This window comes from Musca autumnalis, unplaced genomic scaffold (assembly GCF_047663935.1).
Source record: "Musca autumnalis isolate F117 unplaced genomic scaffold, ASM4766393v1 scaffold_3, whole genome shotgun sequence".
Taxonomy (NCBI): Eukaryota; Metazoa; Arthropoda; class Insecta; order Diptera; family Muscidae; genus Musca; species Musca autumnalis.
The window spans coordinates 188,438,707-188,460,547 of record NW_027411866.1 but is presented as its reverse complement, the minus strand read 5'-3'; the positions used below and the strand labels follow the sequence as shown (position 1 = coordinate 188,460,547).

General features: G+C 34.2%; 1 protein-coding gene across 3 annotated transcripts in view; it reads right to left on the bottom strand.

Annotated features, from left to right (window-relative positions):
- dpr8 (defective proboscis extension response 8) overlaps nt 1–21,841 on the bottom strand; it is a 1,303,531-nt gene that overhangs the window by 29,088 nt on the left and 1,252,602 nt on the right. For all 3 annotated transcript variants that reach the window (XM_073976012.1, XM_073976014.1, XM_073976013.1), the window contains 2 exons: nt 18,781–18,908; nt 7,163–7,331 (listed from right to left, as the gene is read on the bottom strand). In XM_073976012.1, the coding sequence (XP_073832113.1) occupies nt 7,163–7,331; nt 18,781–18,908 (297 nt within the window). The remainder of the gene's footprint in view (nt 1–7,162; nt 7,332–18,780; nt 18,909–21,841) is intronic.

Sequence of the window (21,841 nt, the reverse complement as noted above, 5' to 3'; positions counted from 1 at the left end):
TTATATCCAAATCTGAACCGATTTCGATATAATTTGGCACATTTATTTTTAGACCGAATTCAGTCACACATTCCAAATTTCATCAAAATCGGACACGAACAGCGTGTTTTGGGCAGCAAATACGTGAAATCGGCCGAAAATATATTAGGGAACTGTATCTAAATCTGAACCGATTTCGATCAAGTTTGGCAAAATTATTTTTAGGCCGAATTTAGTAACACATACCAAATTTCATCAAAATCGCACGTATATAGCGTATTTGGTGCAGTAAATACTTAAAATCGGTCGAAAATATATGTATATGGGAGCTATATCCAAATCCGAACCGATTTTCACCAAAAGCAATCGCGTTCTCCCTATGGCAAAAAAATACTTACTTACTTAGCTGGCTCATTACAGAACATTTGTTCCATAGACCGAACTAAGAAATATCTCCAATTCTCTCTGTTTAATGCGTCGCTTTTTGGAATACCACGCCTAGTCATCTCTTCATCCACTTGTTTGCGCCATCTATTCATTGGCCTGCAAATTCTGCGTGCACCGCCATGTGGCTCGAATTTATACGCCTTTTTAGCGGGTTCATCAACGCTTGATACGTTTAACTATATTGATATCGTTGTATAGCAGATACAGCTCGTGGTTCATTCGACGTCGATATTCACCGTCAACGCAGATTGGTCCGTAGATCTGTCGAAGAATTTTTCTCTCAAACACGCCAAGCACTGCCTTATCTGCTTGCGCAAGTACCCAGGATTCGGAACAATACATCAGCATGGGTAGTATCAGTGTTTTGTAGAGCGTTATTTTTGTTTGACGAGATGTGGCTTTGCTTTTAAACGGCTTACTTAAACCAAAGTAGCATATGTTGGCCAATACAATTCTTCTTTTTATTTCACAACTGATGTCGTTTGTTGTGTTTACGGAGGTGCCGAGGTAGACGAAGTCTTTTACTACCTCAAAATTATAGGAACCAACTTCCACAGTTGGTCCGAGCTCAATGGACGCATTGCCTTCTCGCCGTTTCCCGCAGACCCACTTTAGTAAATTCTCCTTCGACCTTCATAAAGGTATCAGTTACTTCTTTTACTGATCGCCCAATGATGTCTAGCTCATCAGCATAATCAAGTAACATGTGGCTATTGGTGTAGATTGTGCCACTTCTTTTGATATATATAACCTTTTCTAGCAGGATGTTGAAGAGGTCACACGAAAGGCTGTCTCCTTGTCTGAAACCTCTTTTGGTACTAAACTCTTCGGAGAGGTTCTTTTCTATTTTAACTGAGGACCTCAGTTAAAGTCATTTTACAAAGCTGGATGAGGTTTGCGGGGATACCAAATTCAGACATTGCTTGGAATACCTTTGAACGCAGCGGGCTGTCGAAGGCTGCTTTATAATTGACAAAAAGGTGGTAGGTGTTGACCTGCATCTCTTAGGTCTTCTCCAGGATTTGCCGCAGGATAAATATCTGGTCAATGAACTTACCAGGTCTAAAGCCGCATTGGTATGGTCCAATTATCTCGTTGACCATAGGCTCTAGTCGTTCGCACAATATCCCTGACACGATCTTGTAGACAATAGGGAGTAGACTTAGGCCCCTATAGTTAGAGCATATAGTCTTATCTCCCTTCTTGTGGACTGGGCACAGGATACTCAGGTTCCAATCGTCGGGTACTCGTTCTTCCTGCCAGATGGAGCTAACTAGCTGATGTATACACCTTATCAGCGTGTCGCCTCCGGTTTCAAACAGCTAGGCTGGTAGGCCATCAGCTCCTGCTGCCGTATTATTCTTCAACCGGTTTATTGCTGTCTTTACCTCATCTTGGCCGGATGGTATACATTCAATACAATCTTCTGGGATTGGATCTGTGGTATCTTCGTCAACTTCGCTACTATTGGATACCAACAGTTGGGAAAAGTGTTCTTTCCATATCCTTAGAGCACTATCTGCATTAGTTACCAGATTACCTTGCTGGTCTCTACAGGAGGATGTGCCAGTTCCAAAGCCATCAGTTTGATGTTTCACTCTTTGGTAGAATTTTCGGACTTCATTCTCCTGTACATCTCGATTTGTTCACACTCCCGCTTTTTCATCTATCTCTTTCCTGCGGAAAAGACGTTTCTCCTCTCTCCTTTTCTCCCGATGCCGCTCTCGTGCGCTACGCGTTGCTACTGATTGTAAAAAAGCCCTATATGACACATTTTTCTCTTCGGTATCAACACGACGCTCCTGGTCATACCATGGATTCCTTGGTGGAGGTCTCTGGTATCCAAGTACTGATTTTGCGGCTGTTTGCATGGAGTGGGCAATGTTTTGCCATTGCGCAGATATGTTATCGGGACGAGGAGTGCTTTGATTAAGCAGTTGGGCCAGTTGAGTGGAATATACTGTGGCTATCTGTTGTGATTGCAGCTTACCGATATCCAACTTCCGTGTTGTGTCTGTTTGCACTTTGTTTGCTACGTTAAATCTGGTACGTACCTTTGCTGCAACAAGGTAGTTGCCCGCGTCTATGTTTGCACCTCGGAACGATCGTACATCCAACACGCTTGATGCTTGTCTTCCATCTATTACAACGTGATCAATTTGATTTCTTGTTCTGTGATCTGGCGACAGCCAGGTGCTTAAATCTAGTACTGCTAACTACCATGTTTCTTGCAGCTGCAAAGTCTATCAGCCTCATACCATTGTCAGATGTTTCACTGTGGAGACTGAATTTCCCGACTGTTAGGCCAAAGATATTCTCCTTTCCAATTTTGGCATTAAAATCGCCTAGTATAATTTTAATGTCATGAGCAGGGCAACGGTCATAAGTTTCTTCTAAGCGCTCGTAAAATATATCGTTGGTCTGTTCGTCCATGTCTTCAATGGGAGCTTTTTTGCTTTTAATCGGATTGCAGCGAGTCTTTCATTCACTGGGGTGAAGCTGGAGACCAGATGTTTTAACCTCCGACCAACTACAAATCCGCAACCAAACTCATGCTTTGTGTCATGGCAGCTATAATACAGTGCGTCACCTGTAGGTGTTGTTGTGATGCCTTTCCCGTTCCATCGTATTTCCTGTATAGCAGTAATGTCGGCCTTGTACTTTTCAAGTACATCTGCCAGCGCGTAAACTGCACCTTTTTTATAAAGAGTGCGAACATTCCAGGTGCAGATTCGCAGATCATGGTCCTTAAAACGTGTGCGGGGGTCGTCAACTTTAGAGGGGTTTGTTTTTCTTTTCTTTCGTTTTTTCACATTAGGCTGCTTTTTTCTAGGGGGGGTTACTAGCCCGACGCCCAAACCCAAGTTTTTAACGTTCTTATGGGTGAACGCGCGGCACATGTTAGCTCACTACCTTTAACGGGTGTTAAAGGCAGTTCCCCTGGTGACACCACGGGGAGGTCAGTGTCCACTTGAGATGAAAGAGGGACCAAGATAAATCCTGGGCTTTGCCATGTTAGAGCCGATCAGGACCGTTCCTTCCATCTTGCATCCCCTACGTCACCCGGCTAAAAAAATTATATTCCCTAATTTTCAGCTGAATCCGACAAAAAATGAAACCTGTACGTCGCGAACAAAAATACATGGACAGACGGACGGACATGCATAAATCGACTTAGAAAGCGATTATATGTATATCCCCAAAAGGAACTATGGATCTATTTCGTTTCCTTTTGTATGTTACTTACAAATATACAAAGCCATAATACCTCTTTCCACAGTGTGGTGTAGGGTATAACAAGTTACTTACACCCTAGCTGTACTGTGGTACGAATGATTATTGGTATTATCTATTGATGATATAGACTTTTATGAATTTATATGAATATATGTAAATTGAATTCAATAACACTGTGTACCGAATTTTTGAATTCTATGAAAATGTTGATAAGATAATTTTAAAGGGTCCTCAAAGACAAGAAGTCGACGTTGTAATGAATAAATAGTCAGAATATATGCCAGGTGATGGTCACATTTTGCCCGCAACGTCTAGGAACAGTGATGTACTTTAAAACTGCTCATAAGAATTTGTCTGAAAATGTCTTCCGTTGCTTTTTACCACATACCCAGCACCCTCTATTTGCATATAAAAACATTACATTTCTCAAATAACGAATTTTTATTGTCTTCCTTTTGCAACAAATCCTTTAAATAATAAACAAAACACATACATATGATGGGTATACATTAGGGTTATGTCATAACGTTCTTATGACCCATAAAAACGTTAAAAACTTGGGCTTGGGCGTCGGGTTAGTAACCCTCCCCTAGAAAAATCAGACGAAAGAAAGGAAAAACAAACGACTCTACAGTTAAGGAACCCCGCAAACGTTTTAAGGACCATGATCTGCGAATCTGCACCTGGAATGTTTGTACTCTTTATAGAGAAAGTGCAGTTTACGCATTGGCAGATGTACTTGAAAAGTACTGCCATACAGGAAATACGATGGAACGGGAAAGGTGACGCACTGTATTATAGCTGCCATGACACAAAGCATGAGTTTGGTTGCGGATGTGTAGTTGGTCTGAGGTTAAAAAATCTGGTCTCCAGCTTCACCCCAGTGAATTAAAGACTCGCTGCAATTCGATAACAAATAAAATTCTTTAACATCAGCTTTATTTGCGCTCATGCTCTCAGTGAAGACAATGACGAACAGATCAAAGATATATTTTACGAGCGCTTAGAAGAAACTTGCCCTGCCCATTATATTAAAATTATACTAGGCGATTTTAATGCCAAAATTAGAAAGGAGAATATCTTTGGCCCAACAGTCGGGAAATTCAGTCTCCACAGTGAAACATCTGACAATGGTATGAGGCTGATAGACTTTGCAGCTGCAAGAAACATGGTAGTTAGCAGTACCAGATTTAAATTTCTCGATATTCATAAGGGCACCTGGCTGTCTCCAGATCAAAGAAGAAGAAATCAAATTGATCACGTAGTGATAGATGGAAGACATGCATCAAGTGTGTTGGATGAACGATCGTTCCGAGGTGCAAGCATAGACTGCAGCAAAGGTACGTACCAGATTAAACGTAGCAGAAAAAGTGCGAACAGATACAAGTTGGACATCGGTAAGCTGCAATCACAACCGATAGCCACAGCATATTCCAAAGCACTCCTCGTCCCAATAACATATCAGGACAATGGCAAAACATTGCCCACTACATGCAAACGGCCGCAAAATCGGTACTTGGATACCAGAGACCTCCTATGACCAGCAGTGTCGTGCTGCTACCGAAGAGAAAAATGCGGCATATAGGGCTACTTTACAATCAGTAGCAACGCGTAGCGCACGAGAGAGGTATCGGGAAAAAAGGAGAAAGGAGAAACGTCTTTTTCGCAAGAAAAAGAGAGATATGGAAAAGCGGGAGTTTGAACAAATCGAGATGTACAGGAGACAGAATGAAGTCCGAAAATTTTACCAAAGAGTGAAACACCACCATTGACCAGATATTTACCATGCGGCAAATCCTGGAGAAGACCCAAGAGATGCAGATCAACACCTACCACCTTTTTGTCGGTTATAAAGCAGCCTTCGACAGCCCGCTACGTTCAAAGGTATTCCAAGCAATGTCTGAATTTGGTATCCCCGCAAAGCTCTTTCGGCTTTGTAAAATGACTCTACCTGACACAAGATCTTCAGTTCAAATAGGAAAGAACCTTTCTGAAGAGTTTTGTACCAAAAGAGGTTTCAGGCAAGAGACAGCCTTTCATGTGATATTTTCAACATCCTGCTAGAAAAGGTTATACGAGAGACAAACGTCAAAAGAAGTGGCACAATCTACACTAATAGCCACATGTTACTTGCTTATGCTGACATCATGGGATGATCAGTAAAATAAGTAACCGATACCTTTATGAAGGTCGAACGAGAATCTGCTAAAGTGGGTCTGGCGGTAAACGGCGTTAAGACCAAGCTGATGGTGTCGACGCGCAATGCGTCCATTGAGATCGGACCAACTGTTGAAGTTGGTTCCTATAATTTTGAGATAGTAAAAGACTTCGTATACCTTGGCACCGCTGTAAACACAACTAACGACATCAGTTGTGAAATAAAAAGAAGAATTGTATTGGTCAACAGATGCTACTTTGGCTTAAGTAAGCACTTTAAAAACAAAGCCACAACTCGTCAAACAAAAATAACGCTTTACAAAACACTGATACTACCCGTGCTGATGTATGGTTCCGAAGCCTGGGTACTTGCGCAAGCAGATAAGGCAGTGCTTGGCGTGTTTGAGAGAAAAATTCTTCGAAAGATCTACGGTTTGATCTGCGTTGACGGTGAATATCGACGTCGTATGAACCACGAGCTGTATCTGCCATACAACGACATCAATATAGTTAAACGTATCGAAATGCAGCGATTGCGTTGGCTAGGCCATAAAATAGGAATGGGCTATGATGAACCCGCTAAAAAGGCGTATAAATTCGAGCCACATGGCGGTGCACGCAGAATTGGCAGGCCAAAGAATAGATGGCGCAAACAAGTGGATGAAGAGATGACTAGGCGCGGTATTTCAAAAAGCGAAGCTCGAAACAGAGAGAATTTGAGATCTTTTCTTATTTCGGTCTATGGAACAAATGTTCTGTAATGGGCCAGCTAAGTAAGTAATAACGTTAATGTTTAATGGGCGATGTAATAACAAGTCCCTGGTAATGCGAGCTGTATTCGTTACTTTTCTTGCAGTAAGGTAGAACAAAAAAGAAGTTAAAAGATAAGATATAAGAACGGCCCTATGTCGCTTGGTTTGAGTTATATATCTGCTTACAGTGACTTAACAAAAATTTCCAAAGTGGTGATAAATATTTTTTTTTTATTTATTTACCATCTGTCCGAGGACAATAAGTAAATGATGTGATATATTTACAATGTACTTCACTAAGTTACACAACTTAAAACATAAGCGATATAAGCTAGATTATTTAAAAATAAAAATTTGAAAATAATTTTGTGCGGAAGGTTTTTCATTGAATTACCTTGTAAGTAATATTTTATCTAATCTTAGGTAAAAAAAGCTCGTCAAAATTTGATACAGTGATACGAGGTTGTAAAAAATACATAACCCTAGTATTCATACATCTTTTCCAAGAGTATTTGTATTACTTTATTTCATATTTTTTATTATCTTTTTTTATTTAATAGCAGAAAAAGAGAGAGAGTTCATTTACTTACCATCAACGATATGTACCCGTACAGATGTGGGATTTGCATTCGATGGTGTACATGTATAGAGTCCAGAATCTTGTTGTATGGCTTTCTGTACCAGTAAACGACTTGTTGTTAGAACACCTTTTTCTGTAACCAATGATATACCGCCGCGTGGTGAATCAAAATTTATGACCTGTTATGGGGTGAGAAAAATAAGGAAAACATACAAAGGATATATTATATGTAAATACACAGGGTAATAAAATATACAAATGGGAATGGAATAAAAAATATTTGAGAAAAAAGAGAACATCTGTTAGAGCGATGATAACCATTTCTGTATTAAATATTGTTTGTTGCTTTTTATTTCCTTTACACATACGAAGTGGCGGGCACTTTGCTAGTAGCATATAAAACATTTATTTTTCCATTTCACTCTTTAAAATAACTATTTTATTATTTTCCTTTCTTTTCAGAAATTCCCCAGGCTTGTAAAAGCTAGGAATGAAAACATATAATACTTCTGGACACGTTGTAATAATAACAATTTCGTTCCCATATAATTGAGTGTCCCCTTTGATCGAGTTCCGACATGATTCCAATATTTAAGAAAGAATGATCGAATAACGTCTTCTTTTGGATATATTTCATAGAAAAAATAATTGTTGTAAATCTGTACTATAATTAAAACTTTATTTATAACCATATTTTTTACTATTTTTAAATATGTTAATTTACAATAAAAATTATATTATAGTTATAGTTAAATTAATAAAGTAAGTAATAAGTCATAAAGTGTTTTTGTATCTGCCTTTTATTATAGTTTTCGACTTGCACCTAGAAAATGTGAAATTATTCAAGAGTTGCAGAACGTGGCGTTGAATAATACATACCATTAACTGACAATCTACCGCAAAATTAGTAAAGGTCCTATCCGAACAGTTCAGTTAAAAAATAACAACATCAAGAAGACCACATTACATTTTATTACAACAAGTGTTGTTTCATGACTCAAAATGGGAGGCAGTACTTGCTATAAAAACCTTATGGACCAGTCTGCTTATTAATACGAACCTACTGATGGTTCACGTAAAAGAGGAAAGATAATGATCGATTCACTGCATCTCGAAAGTTCGTATTAATTGCTAACGACGGGATACTGAAGAGTTCTTAACTCTGAATGACTTCAAGAGCAGGCGTTATTGTGTTAGTAGTGATTAATTAATTCGTGTACCTTTGTTTAAATACTCGTATATGTTTTATTTTATGTAATTTTCTTCCTAAAAACGAATAATTTATACAAAAATAGTCGTTTTTAACTTTGAAATTATGTTCATAAATACACGTCATTAAAAAATCATGTGGCGTTTTATCAGGGTTCCACTGTAAAAAGAAATGTCATTTTTGTACAGTGGAACCTCGTTGGTCATTTTGTGTTTGTCGCCAGAGATCATGGGATTCAGTAGATGGCGCTATTTTCATGTTTGTGCCAGTGCTGCCAACTATTTAATATTCAAAACAATTCAATAACTAAAGATTAGCATGCTTTTAGGCATAAATAAATATTCTAAAATTGTACCTTAAATCTGTTGGCAACACTGGTAACAACATGGAAATAGCGCCATCTATTGTATCACATGATCTTTGGAGGAAAACCCAAAATGACCAGCGAGGTTCCACTGTACAAAATGCTATTTTTTACAGTGGAACCCTGACCATTATTTTTAATAACGAACATATTATGAAAATAGTTTAAAAGTTAAAAACTACTGTTTTTGTATAAATTGGGTTGTGTTATGGAGGAAATTACATATAATACAAAATGTTGAAACAAACGTTCACCAATTGATAATTTACTTACTTGTGTGGCTATATCAACTTATACGTCTGCCCTTAAGGTCGCTTACAGTACAGAATTACAAGTATTTCGATCTTAATGCAACTGATACCAACATAAATAGTTTATTTAATGAAAATTGTTTGAAAATTAAAATATTTTAAACTTTAAACTAAACTATATTTTTAAACTATACTAAAACAAATAAAATTGGTAAATATTTTATTGCATAATTACTTTAGATTTCAGAAAGTAATTCAAATACACGAAATCTAATGGTAGCATTATATGGCGGATATACCTACACGTAGACCCATGTCGAAAATTTTTGGTAAGAAGGTTTTTTGCAGCAATAAAATGTGATATAGCATTTCCAAATTAAATGAAACCTTTTCCAAATTGAATGAAACCTTTTCCAAATTGAATGAAACCTTTTCCAAGTTCAATGAAACCTTTTCCAAATTAAATGAAACCTTTTCCAAATCAAATGAAACCTTTTCCAAATCAAATGAAACCTTTTCCAAATTGAATGAAACCTTTATTTTTATTGAAAGCAAAAAGCCAGAATATTTTGAAAAGAGAAAGAAATAAAAAATATATGTGTTTTCAAAAATTTTGTACTTAAATTCTAATCTTAAGTAATGACATAAAAGTGCAACTCGCTGCATGTTTTGCTTACTTGAACTTAAACATTTTATAATTTTTTAAGAGAGAATTAAGGTTTAAAGAATTGCTAATAATAACAGGGGCTAATTGTATTACCTAAATTACCTAATGAAGTGGTTCACGATTTGGTGCTTGTGGAATTTTCAATGGACATACTCATTACATAATTGGATCAGTCCTGTTTATTGAGCTGTTGGTTGCTACGTTCAATCACGTCAACGATATTATATTGTCTGATCGCGTAGTAACACTCTGGTATACAATTTTATTTTTGAAAATGTCCTTTCTATTGGATTCAGCATTGCTGAATATGACATTAAAGTTTTCAAATTACACTGGTTTAATTCTATCATTATGTGTATTGGTTTACTTATTAAGTTATTGCACACAAATTATCCTAAAAAAAAAAAAACTTTAAAAAAAAGTGTGTGCCTGAGTCATACTACGCGATCGGACAATAGATTGATTGTAATACCGTTGACGTGATTGAGCATTGTATCGAATAGCTCAATCAACATGACTGTTCCAATTATGTAAGGACCATGTCCATTGAGAATTACCCCAGCAGCAAATCGTGAAGTACTTCATTAAGTACTGCAACTAGCCCCTGTTATTACACTGTGAACCGAAATTTTTCTGAACAAAAAACCGTGTAAATGCGCAAAAGGACCATGAAAACAAGACAAAATCGATTAGTTGCCAATGAGGGTAGTACCTAAAATTTTCTGAGCGACATTTTTGAAGAACATTACGAAGCTGAAAAACGTCATCATGTGGTACTTTTATAGCGGTTCTTAAAATAAAGGACGAAAATGACATTGAAGGAAGCGAGTTAGAAGGTCGAAACGCTCTACGAAAATAATACTTATTCGATTTGACTGAAGGCAAGTCATTTCAACAAAACAACAGTAAACAAAGATATAACGTTAATTTCAGATTATTTCGCTATAACCTTAATTGATGTCCAACAATTATGAAATGTTTAAGTTCAAGGAAGCAAAACATGCAGCGAGTTACACTTTTATGTCATTACTTAAGATTAGAATTTAAGTAAAAGATCGTTGAAAACCCATATAATTTTTATTTCTTTCTCTTTTCAAAATATTCTGTTTTTTTTTTCAATAAAAATAAAGGGTTCATTTGATTTGGAAAAGGTTTCATTTGATTTGGAAAAAGTTTTATTTGATTTGGAAAAGGTTTCATTTAATTGGGAAAAGGTTTCTTTGCATTTGGAAAAGTTTTCATTTAATTTGGAAATGCTGGAATATACTATTTTTACATTTTTCAACATTTCAAAAAGAACAGACAGTTGTACATTATGGAGCTGAGGATTTTTGTATTTGATATCATTTTTTTAATTCTACCTAAGAACACCCAATCATGGAAGCTGTAAAAAAAAACGCACAATGACATAATTCAAATATTCATCGATTACTGGGCCACTTGGGACAGCCAACTAATCATCTACTTTATGGTTCTCCAAGACATGTTTGAGCTTGGCATAATTCCGCAACTGATATTACAATTTTAAATTGAAATAAAAACAAAGATTTAACTTTTTTCAAATAAAAATTTATTTTATTTATTTGCTTACAGCGATTTGTATTCAGTATTATAAATTAAATTTCATCAATAATAAACTCTTTATTATAAATATTTTCATCTTATTATAGTTTTACACTAATCGTTGATTCACAAATTTAATAGATAAGCGTAAAAACTAATAACAAAATAATAACAATGTGCTACAATTTTTTTGCAGGGGTTATGATGCATATATTCAATTTTGGTAGAGTCCATGGAAGACGAAAATACATTTGGCTTCTTTGGGTCACTTCGTTTTTTGATTTTATAATGGTAAATGTAGTGAAAAAACGGGGTTGCTTGGATTTTCAACTTAAAACGGACATAACTTCTTTTTTTCACAATGGACTTTTACAGATTAGTAGGTGAAAATCAGGCCTTTCGAACAATCTATAATTTTTAAGAATCGGGTACCAAATGGGTATGTTATAGTGATTTAAGTGTGACAAAATCGCATTAAAAACAGGAAAATGCTTTTCCTCGTGCTCTAGGCTGCGTAGAAGACACCAAACTGCGTAGTAATTTGCTTTTATCACGAAGGAAATTTAGTTGCAATGAATGTAAACAAACAAAACGATTCCCGTACCGATCACACAACGCCACAAACTTTACAGCTTCTCTGAATCGTTTCATTCTCACAACCAAAACCAAACAACAAACTTTTCAATGTAAAATATGAAAACTGTACGATTGCTCAAATGTACTTCGGCTATGCTTTGCCGAGTTGTTTCATTCACCACCGAAACAAAAAAATTTTTTGGCAAACGTTATGGTCAATGACACACACAGGCATACACACACATGTGATTGCTTAACAACCCTATAAACTAACATCAACGTACCACAGTGAATATTTTATCAACCACCAAACGTTTTTGATTTATTCACATGTGTTTAGTACTATTTAGTTTTCTATCTGCTCTTGTAATCGTTTTGTTCGCACTTGCGAATGTAAACAAAACGAAACTAAACAGCGAACTGCGCCAGCGTGGGTTATGTTTCGTTTTGTATTGTTCCTATGGAAAATACGAAACGAAACGAAACGATTGGAAATGTTATTTAAGGTATTTTTACGTACGCTGTTTAGTTGGCTTTATAAAATGGGGAAACCCAATGAAATCGGTTGAAAAATGCGTGAGTTACGCCATCTTTAGTGTTTTAACTTTTTGGTTTTTCCTTTATAAAAGATTGGTACCTTCAAATTCAAATTATAATCATACGCCTAAAGGTACCAACTTTTATAAAGGAAAAACCAAAAAGTTAAAATACAAAAAATGCCATACCTCATCTATTTTTCTAGAGAGCACAAGGAAAAGCATTTTCCATTTTTTAATGCGTTTTTGTCACACTCAATCACAATTATGGCTTGTTCGAAAGACATGATTTCACCTTTTAAATAAAAAATTAGCTCTAAAAGTCCATTGTGGAAAAAAGAAGTTATGTCCATTTGAAATTGAAAATCAAAGAAACCCCGTTTTTCACTACATTTGCCGTTATAAAATCAAAAAACGACGAGATCCAAAGAAACCAAAGGTATTTTCGTCTTCCATGGACTCCCACAACATCGAATTTATGCATCAGAACCCCTGAAAATTTTCACTGTAGCACAGTGTAATTATAAACTAAAAGGTATATTTTTGATTTTTAGTCAAATTTAAAAAAATGTTTTTAATAACAAATGTAAAATACATATTGTACAAGGAATAAAGTAAGTAAAATTGTTATGATAGGATTATTTTTCAGAAATTCAATAATAAAAATTCATATAAAAAACAATAAGGTAATATGTAAATTTTTAAATCATTTCTGAAATAAAACCACAAACAAAATTAAAATTAAATGATAAAATCGAAAGATTTAATCTTAACAGGTAACAATTAAAATTATTAATAATAGGGACTTTTTAAGTGGAAATACAATGAAAAAAATTAAATAAGCTTAAATATAACTTTATGAAGTCTATTATTCAAATTTTTATAGAAAAGTTTCAACAAAAAATTAAAAATTTGAAAATGCGTTAAAGTTTGCAGTATAAGAATTAGGAGTGGTTACAAACATGTTATCTTTAGAAAACGAGTAAGAAAAAACCAAGGCACATTTATATAAGGTAAATGCATGAATTACAACAACTTACAAATTTACAAAAACAACATTGTTGTTATTGAAAATTGAATGTCAAAGAAAATATTGAATAATAGGGTCGTTCTAAACATTTTCTCAGAAAAGACATAAATACATTTTGACAATCCTCTAAAATAGAACAAATTTGAATCAAAATGTAAATATAAAGCATTTAGAACTGACGTAGGTCATTTTTTTACACGTTTGCGATGAAAAGAAGTTATTTATGGTAACAAATTTCGAAGTTTCAATTTAACTTAAAAAGACGTAAAAGTACGTTCGAAAATTCGTATATCCTCATACAGTGTACTAAGGGGCCAATGACATGTTTCTAAAGCAAAAAGTATTTTTTTAAGTCAATGATTTAAACCAAATATTCTATTCTTAGCACTTTCAAACCTCCAAAACTAAAAAATTACTATCCTCAACGACACACAGTGACATGCCAAGCTGTCAAAAATGTCATAATTTTCATTTCGTTTTTTCTGACATTCATTTGTATTCAAACCATACAGAGATATTGGTTTTTTTAAATTTGCAAATTTAAAAAAATCCATTTCCAGATTGCGTAAAACTTAAAAATTGGTACATTTTTAATTGGAAAACCATTGAGAGCCTAAACATGTAAAGCCTAAAAACTAAAACTATATGACGGCATTTAAAGAACATTTTGATAATATTTGCACACATCTTAATCAAAATTATATCTTCTGTGCGCAGAAAAAGACCAGAGTCGGACCGGGCCGACACTATCACCCAACACAACTCTAATCAAATTAACATTAAATCGGATGAAAGTATATATAGAAGATATTACAGTGTTTTATTTAACTTGCTTTGGTTCCTGTCTGCTTAGTTCAAGTCTAGTAACTCATTTTTAACAAAGTTGCAGTTGACCAATCAAACTGAAACTTTGCACACTTTTCAGATTTGGATGACAATACATGCACATGAAACCAAAACCAATATGGTTCAATTTTTTCCTATAGCACCCCACATAGCGGTACCACCCGATTTCAGGTGTTTTGTTTTCATTTCTTTCATTGTCTTCATTTTTTGCCCGAATTGGCGAATTGGAGTTTCCAATTGTTCAGAAACTCCCCCACCAAAAATTATGGACATGGGTCAGATTTTGGTGTAGCCCCCATATAACGGTATCACTCGATTTCAGGCAATTTAAAGTTTTTATCTTCATTTTCGGCATAAATTGACTGTAATTTGGTTATGGTCAAAAAATGGTCAGTGGTCAAAAATTTATTTACTAAAAAGTTAAATATATAAAATAATTAAAAAAATTAAGTCACAGTGTTTTATTTATAAATAAAACGCTTGTCGTTTAACATTGTCACAAGTTTTAATTCAAATGCAAGCGTTTTATTTGAAAGATTCCACTATGAAAAATTATTTTCTAGTTTTAAGTGCATTTATAAATAAAATACTGTAGCTTATTTTTTTAATTATTTTTTATATTTTTATTTGAACCGATTATAACAAAAATTGAAAGATTCTTTTCTTGTCTGCATTCGACCAGAAGTTTCGAATTTCATCCGGATCGGACTTATTTTACGAATTTGGTGTACAATAAACATCAAATCGGATAGAAAGTGTGTATGGGAGATATATCCAAATCTGAACCGATATAACCTGGCAATCTTTTTTTTAGTCCGAATTCTGTAACATTTGCCAAATTTCATCAAAAGGCGCCAACATTTTCGTAAAAAAGGCGAAAGATTTATTCGACAACTGAAGAGCCAACCAGAGGGTAAATTTTATGCCATTTACCTAAAGCCAAATAGCTAAATTTTATGATCGTATCTATCCCACGGCAGCGGGTTCTATCATACCGGATTGACCCGAAACCATAGTGTTTCAGCCAGAGGCTGCCAACCCAGCATCAAACCTGTGCTTCACGTAGGTTTCTATTCTGCTTACAACAACAACATTTTTTCGTATCTGGTCCATCAATTACATGAAATCGGTCGAATATATATTTATATATCGGAGCTCTTTCCAAATCTGAACCGATTTCGATATGATTAGCCAAAAATATGTTCTATACCAAATTCCGTCACATACATATACATATTAACATTCATCAAAATTGGGCATACATACGTAGCGTGATTGATGCACCAAATACCTAAAATCGGGCAAAAATATATGTGGGAGCTATATTAAAACCTAAACCAGTTTTCTATATAACTTGCAAACTTATTTCTAGGTCAAATTCCGTCACACTTTCAAAATTTCATCATTATTGGACAGAATTTGCGTGTTTGGTCCATTAAATTTTTTGAAATCGGGCGAACATATATGTCGGAGCTATATCAATATATGAACTGATATTTGCCAAATTTGGCAGACTAGTTTCTAAGCCCATTACAAACATCTACGCGGAATTTTGAAGGCCTAGCTTACCCCTGTGATTTGTAGCTCCAAAACCCTGGATTTGGCCCCATAGTGTAGTGTATGAAATCAGACATCTACCACGCAATGAGAGTCCTAAGGTGTGGGTGTATCATGTTAATCTGTTCGCGTAAAATACATTCAAATATAAAAATTATATATTTTTTAATCAATAGTTTGATTGTAATGTCCCATGATTACAAAAAAAAAAAAAATAATTGTTTTGATTTCTCAGAAAAAAATCGAATTATTATTCTGTCCTAACTTTATTGCCTTATTTATTATTTTAGTCTTTAAAATACAAAATAATAAAACCAAATATATAAAAATCAACTTAACAAAACCCAAAAAATTATTAGAATTAAAAAATTTAAAAATTCCTCTTTTATAATTGCGATATTTTGTGGCGAATAAGATGACCAGATTTGGTGTATAAGTCATTATATTATGAGAATATTAGCCCGTTCACACAAACAAATAAGTAAAGTTTATGATCTAAATATTGTCCGACCTGTGCGAAAAGTTTCATTAACTGAACCAAGTGATTCAAATTAGTGAAAGATCTGATATTTCCTTCAGTAGTAGAACCAATTCCATTAATGCAATATACAATTTCAATAAGAACGAGTAATAAAAAATACAGTGTTTTATTTCTAAATTCACTATTTTGTGACGTTTTGTACCATTCATGAAAATCATTTATGCAAATTTTCTACAAGATTAACCTTTATGACAATTTCGTAGGTTTTAGCGTTATTAAGATATGGAAGTTCAAATTGGGACAATGCATTAACAGTATCGCCATGACTGTACTCGTAATTTCCCAACTTACAGCCAATATTTGTAAAAAAGAATATTTTTCAAAAGTTCTTCCATTTAAAATTTGGTTTTTATAAAAAATTAAAAAGCATTCGTTTGATTCCAAAAAGCTTTGTATATCAATGTTTCCATTATGTTAGTATTTTTACATGTATGAGTATCTAAAAATTTCTCTACATCAATTTCCCATCATATGCATGGGTTTTCAGAGAAATTCTTTAACAAACAACAAAATTTCAGCTCAATGCGTTGGGTCTCTTTCTGTGGTCTTTTTCAGAGGTTTTCGTTTGTATTTTTTTTTTTTTTTTGTTATTAAAACCAAATATAAGAGGGAAATCAAAAGTTTCTTTTGGTTTTCATACACATACAAGCAGCATTGGATACAAAAACCAAAATGTGTTTTTGTGTGTGACAAACACGAACGAATCGGAAAATTTGAGTTACAAAAAGCAGGGGGTTAAACTTATATTCATATCTCGAAAATTCTACAACCTAGGACAAAATTACGGCCCATCTTGTAGAGAATTTTCACAGCTAAAAGATTTTCTCTGGAACCATTTCGATAAGACTTACCGTTTTCAAAGAAATCGTGAAATCCTAACAAAAAATCTAAAAATGTGACTTGAACATCTATATATCTCAAAAATGGTAAAACCTAGGAACAAATCATAACGGTCAATCCTCTAGAGAATTTTCACAGCTACAACATTTTATTTAGCCCCATTTCGATAGCACTTGCGGTTTCCAATCAAAATCGCGAAAACCTTAAATAAACCTAATAATGTGAATTTTGACCGCGATTTATATAAAAACCCCTCCAGCGAATTTATCTTGTTTTTGGATTTTTCGAACCTATGAACATTGCTGTTTCGAAATCCGCAAAAACTTCCCAGGTGTAAGCGGTGTTCACTTAAAGTTAAGGCGCACCATGTATGACATTGTCTTATAAGGTAACGATACAGTCAATGCATTGTCCCAATTTGAACTTCTTTCTATATCTCAAAAACAGTAAAACCTACGAAATTATCATAAAAGTCAATTTTGTAGAGAATTTTCATAGCTACAACATTTTCGTTGGCCCCATTTCGATAGGACTTGCGGTTTCCAAGCAAATTTGTGAAAATCTAAAAAAACACTAAAAATGTCAACTTGAATCGCAATCTATCTAAAAAGCGCTCCTGCGATTTTTTTTGGATTTTTCTCATCTATGAACATTGTACGTTCAGAATCCGCAAAAACTTCCCAGGTGTAAGCACCTTACATTTAAAATTGCTTCAAGAGCGCCGTGTTAAGGTAAGGTCACATTAGGCGAATATTTTTGCTCCAGCGACCGGCAGTGTGCGCTTACTAAGAGCAAGTGAGCATAAATTTCAATGCATTATCTACGCTCACATGCTCTCAGTAACCACACACTGACGGTCACTGGCGCAAATATTTGCCTAATGTGAACGTACCTTTAGAACCACATCTAGTTTAACAGACCATACAATGGCTTTAACAAATACTATAGTGAGGTATATTGAGCTTTATTATCGAGGTTATGTTTTTACAAACATGACGGGTATATAAAATAAAATCTGTAATCATTTTTTTGGGAAGCTTTCATTAGTTTGACATTTTATACGGGTGACTTTTGACAGGAAGACTTCGAAGATGAAAACAAAAGGTCCAACGATGAAATCCAAACGATTCCTGTGCGCATTGATTTAAGGTAGAACATATGGAATGGGTGGGATGAAACAAACCCTTATCAATTTAATAATCATAAACATTTATTTTGGTAACATGTCATCTTTTTATGACACTTATAGAGTTGTGTCAGTTGTGTTGTTTTCTACTCAACCAAAATAGAAAAAAGGTCCTGAAGTGCTTTGTTAAAAAAAGGCATACTAGTATTTTTCTTGGAAGGTAAATTCTTAAAAATAAAACAGGATATCCACATTTGTTCATATGAGTATGGGTTAAAAATACTAACCAAATAACTTTTAATATTTTCCATAAACATAAGCCCCATAGGTATGCAACAAATAGAATGTCTTATTTACATAAGAAATGTATTTGAATATTTTGTTTTACTTTTCTAATGGGAGTTTTCTTTTGTTTTTGTTTTGGCACTAAAGTCATTTGTTGCCCTCTCAATTTTCCATGTAAATATGAAGAAAAAAATAATGTTTTTTTTTCATTTTGATGAAGATATGGGTAAACTCACCTGTCGGTTGTGTGACCATGTGACAGTGGGAGGTGGCTCGGGGGCAAATTTAACAATACAAGTTAGATTTATTGTAGAACCCTTGTTTATGTGCAGTTCTGGTCCTCCAATTATTTCAGTAACAGGTTCTGCAAAAGAGAAAAACAAACAAGAATATAACGTGGCGAAATACATGGGAAAATGTTTGTTTTATGTTAACTTAAATTATGGGGTTTTAGAATTCACTTAAAAATATTATTAAAATTATTATCAAGGAAATTATGGAACTGACGACACACACAATTATTTAATCCTTCGACATTTGTACCACCAACTGGGTATCCGATGCGTATGATTAATTTCATCTTCTATACACACTCATACGTTTTGGAGCAATCATAATTCACGTAAGTTCCTGCGTTCACCATTTATTCGAAATGAAGCATGAGTATGTGGTTTAGCTTACATTGCATTATCATCGTCTTCATCATCGACACAAAGAATTTCAATACCAAAAATGAGAAAATAAACTCTAATCGAAATAATAATAAATAACTAAAAGAATTCCAACTCATTGCATTGTAAAAGAATGTGAATATGCGTAAGTTTTGTTGTATGTGTGTGTGTGTTGTGGCTTTGCTCCCATAACAATTTGAATAAATAATGAAATACAAGCAAATAGCAGAAACTTCAATAAAACACACACAAACGAGAATTGAGAATTTAATACAATATAATTCCCTAAACATATTTATCAAAACCGCTTAACAAAGTCGAGAGAGAAGAAGAAGAAGCAGAACAGCAACACCAATAACAACTAGAAATGAAGCACTAAGAATAAAATATACATGAGAACAATATGAGTTAATGACTTTATTCCCCTCGTTTACTAGTGTCGAATCAGCTTTTACCGCTTTTGCTCGCTCTTGCTATAAATGCCTCAGCTCGTAGAGTTAATTCTACTGTTCCTGCATTCTGCAAAAATAAATTAAACGTGTTCATTGTTTAGTTTGTGAATGAATTCCTGGGAGATTTTCAAAGCATTGAAATTAGTTTGTACCACACAAATTGCTTGTGGCAAAAAATACTCAACTGGAATGCTTCACATTTTCATCTATTTAATATTCAAGTTCTCCGTAGAATTTTGCGGTTCTAAGAGAGTCAAAGCGGGGAAGATGAAAAGACACAATTTTATGTTAAAGGAAATTGAAATTGTCATTTCGATTGTAATATTTTTAAACCATATAACCAATTATTTTATTTGTATCACGCGAATTGTTTGATCAACAATCAATGGTAAACGATACTCGAAACATCAGCATCTTATTGCAATAACCCACAGGGATAGGTTTTTTCACCCTTTCTATGGCTATGGCTGACTGTATATATGATACCTAAATAGGAACTGCGGTAGTTACCTACGTAGATGATGTAATCATTCCAATCAGGAGATAATTCTTGTCTACGTTGTAAGAACTTAGACAAGGTTCTTTAAAAAAACCCTCACGTTAATAATAATAATAATAATAATTAAAATCTTCCAATAACACAGAACAAATTAATTATGAAATAAAGTATAAAATCGAATATCCAAAATATATAATATAAAATGTTAAATGTAAAATGTAAAATATAAAAAATAAAAAAAATATAAAACATAAAATGTAAAATATAATTTATAAAATATAAAAATATAAAATACAAAATATAAAATCTAAAAAAAATATAGAATATTAAATATAAAATACAAAAATATAAAATACTAGCAAAGTGCCGCCACTTCGGATGCGGAAAGGAAATAAAAACAACAACAAAAAATATTTGATACCGAAATGGTGAACACTGAAAATTTTGTTATATTACTACCAAATATCGGACTCTCTCACCACTGCGAATCAGCAGCGAAGTATTTCATTTTATGGCTTAGGTCTACGTTTCCAAATGAACTTTCTAATGCCTTCAGAATAAAAGCACAATAAAAAAACAACAATAAAAACACAGAAAAAAACAGCGGATGGCACGCGCCGGGGAACTTTGTTTAAAACAAAAACAAAATTCCAACAACAACCTCACAGGCAACTGTGTTGATGTTCTTTTCAACTCACAGAATTCGATGAATTCTTAGTTGATACGTGCTGACATGTTGCAAAATATTTTGATGTTGGTGTTTCTTTGGAAAAGCCAAATTCAATAAAATTTTTCAAACCCACGACCTTATCTAAAAATTTACAGTTTTATCCCTACTTGTTCGCCCAATGTCTATGGCATAACATGTAGAAATATGCCATACATTTTAAGTACGAATTTTCATAACTATTGTGATCTAATCCCCAACAGTGACTCTCAAATCAAATTTCATAGGGCTGGATTTACCATTTCATTAATATCTGTGCTTCAATGTGTAGTACAATTTAGTAATTCTAAAACACTTATTGTATATTACCCTTTAGTACTATGCGTACACTAATATTAGTATTCCAAATTATATTCGGCTTTAATCCTACACCCAAGACCAAATTTAGTTCTTCTCGTAGCCTTATAGGAGGTACATATTTACAATACCACCTCCATAGCTCAGTCCGCAGGGACCTTCGTACCAAACATCAGAATTTCGAAATGGTACAAAAAATAGTACTTATTATACACCTGGGTATAAACTTCAACACATCAACACTTTACACCAACCGTGTTTCTCATTGCCAGCTTCATCTGTTCCAACGCTATATCTTAACCTCACACATCAACAGTGGCTTTAATTTCCAAAACTAACTCCATCCTGCACTCCAACAGAAACTTCAATTTAAATTTCCAGCTCTATTCGTTCAATCAAATCCGAATTGTACAAATGTAGTACTTTTCGTACCTATAAGCACGTATTTCCAAAAGTACCTCAATCCTATAGTCCAACAGCAATCATTGTTCCATATTTGTATGTGTAGTACCATTTAGTACTTTTCGTATCCATAACTACGAATTTTCAATACAACTTCTATTCTACACTCCAACAGTAACCTTTGTTCAAAATTTCAGGATTCCAGCTCTATCCGTTCGCCCCAAATATAATTGTACCACATTTAGTAAT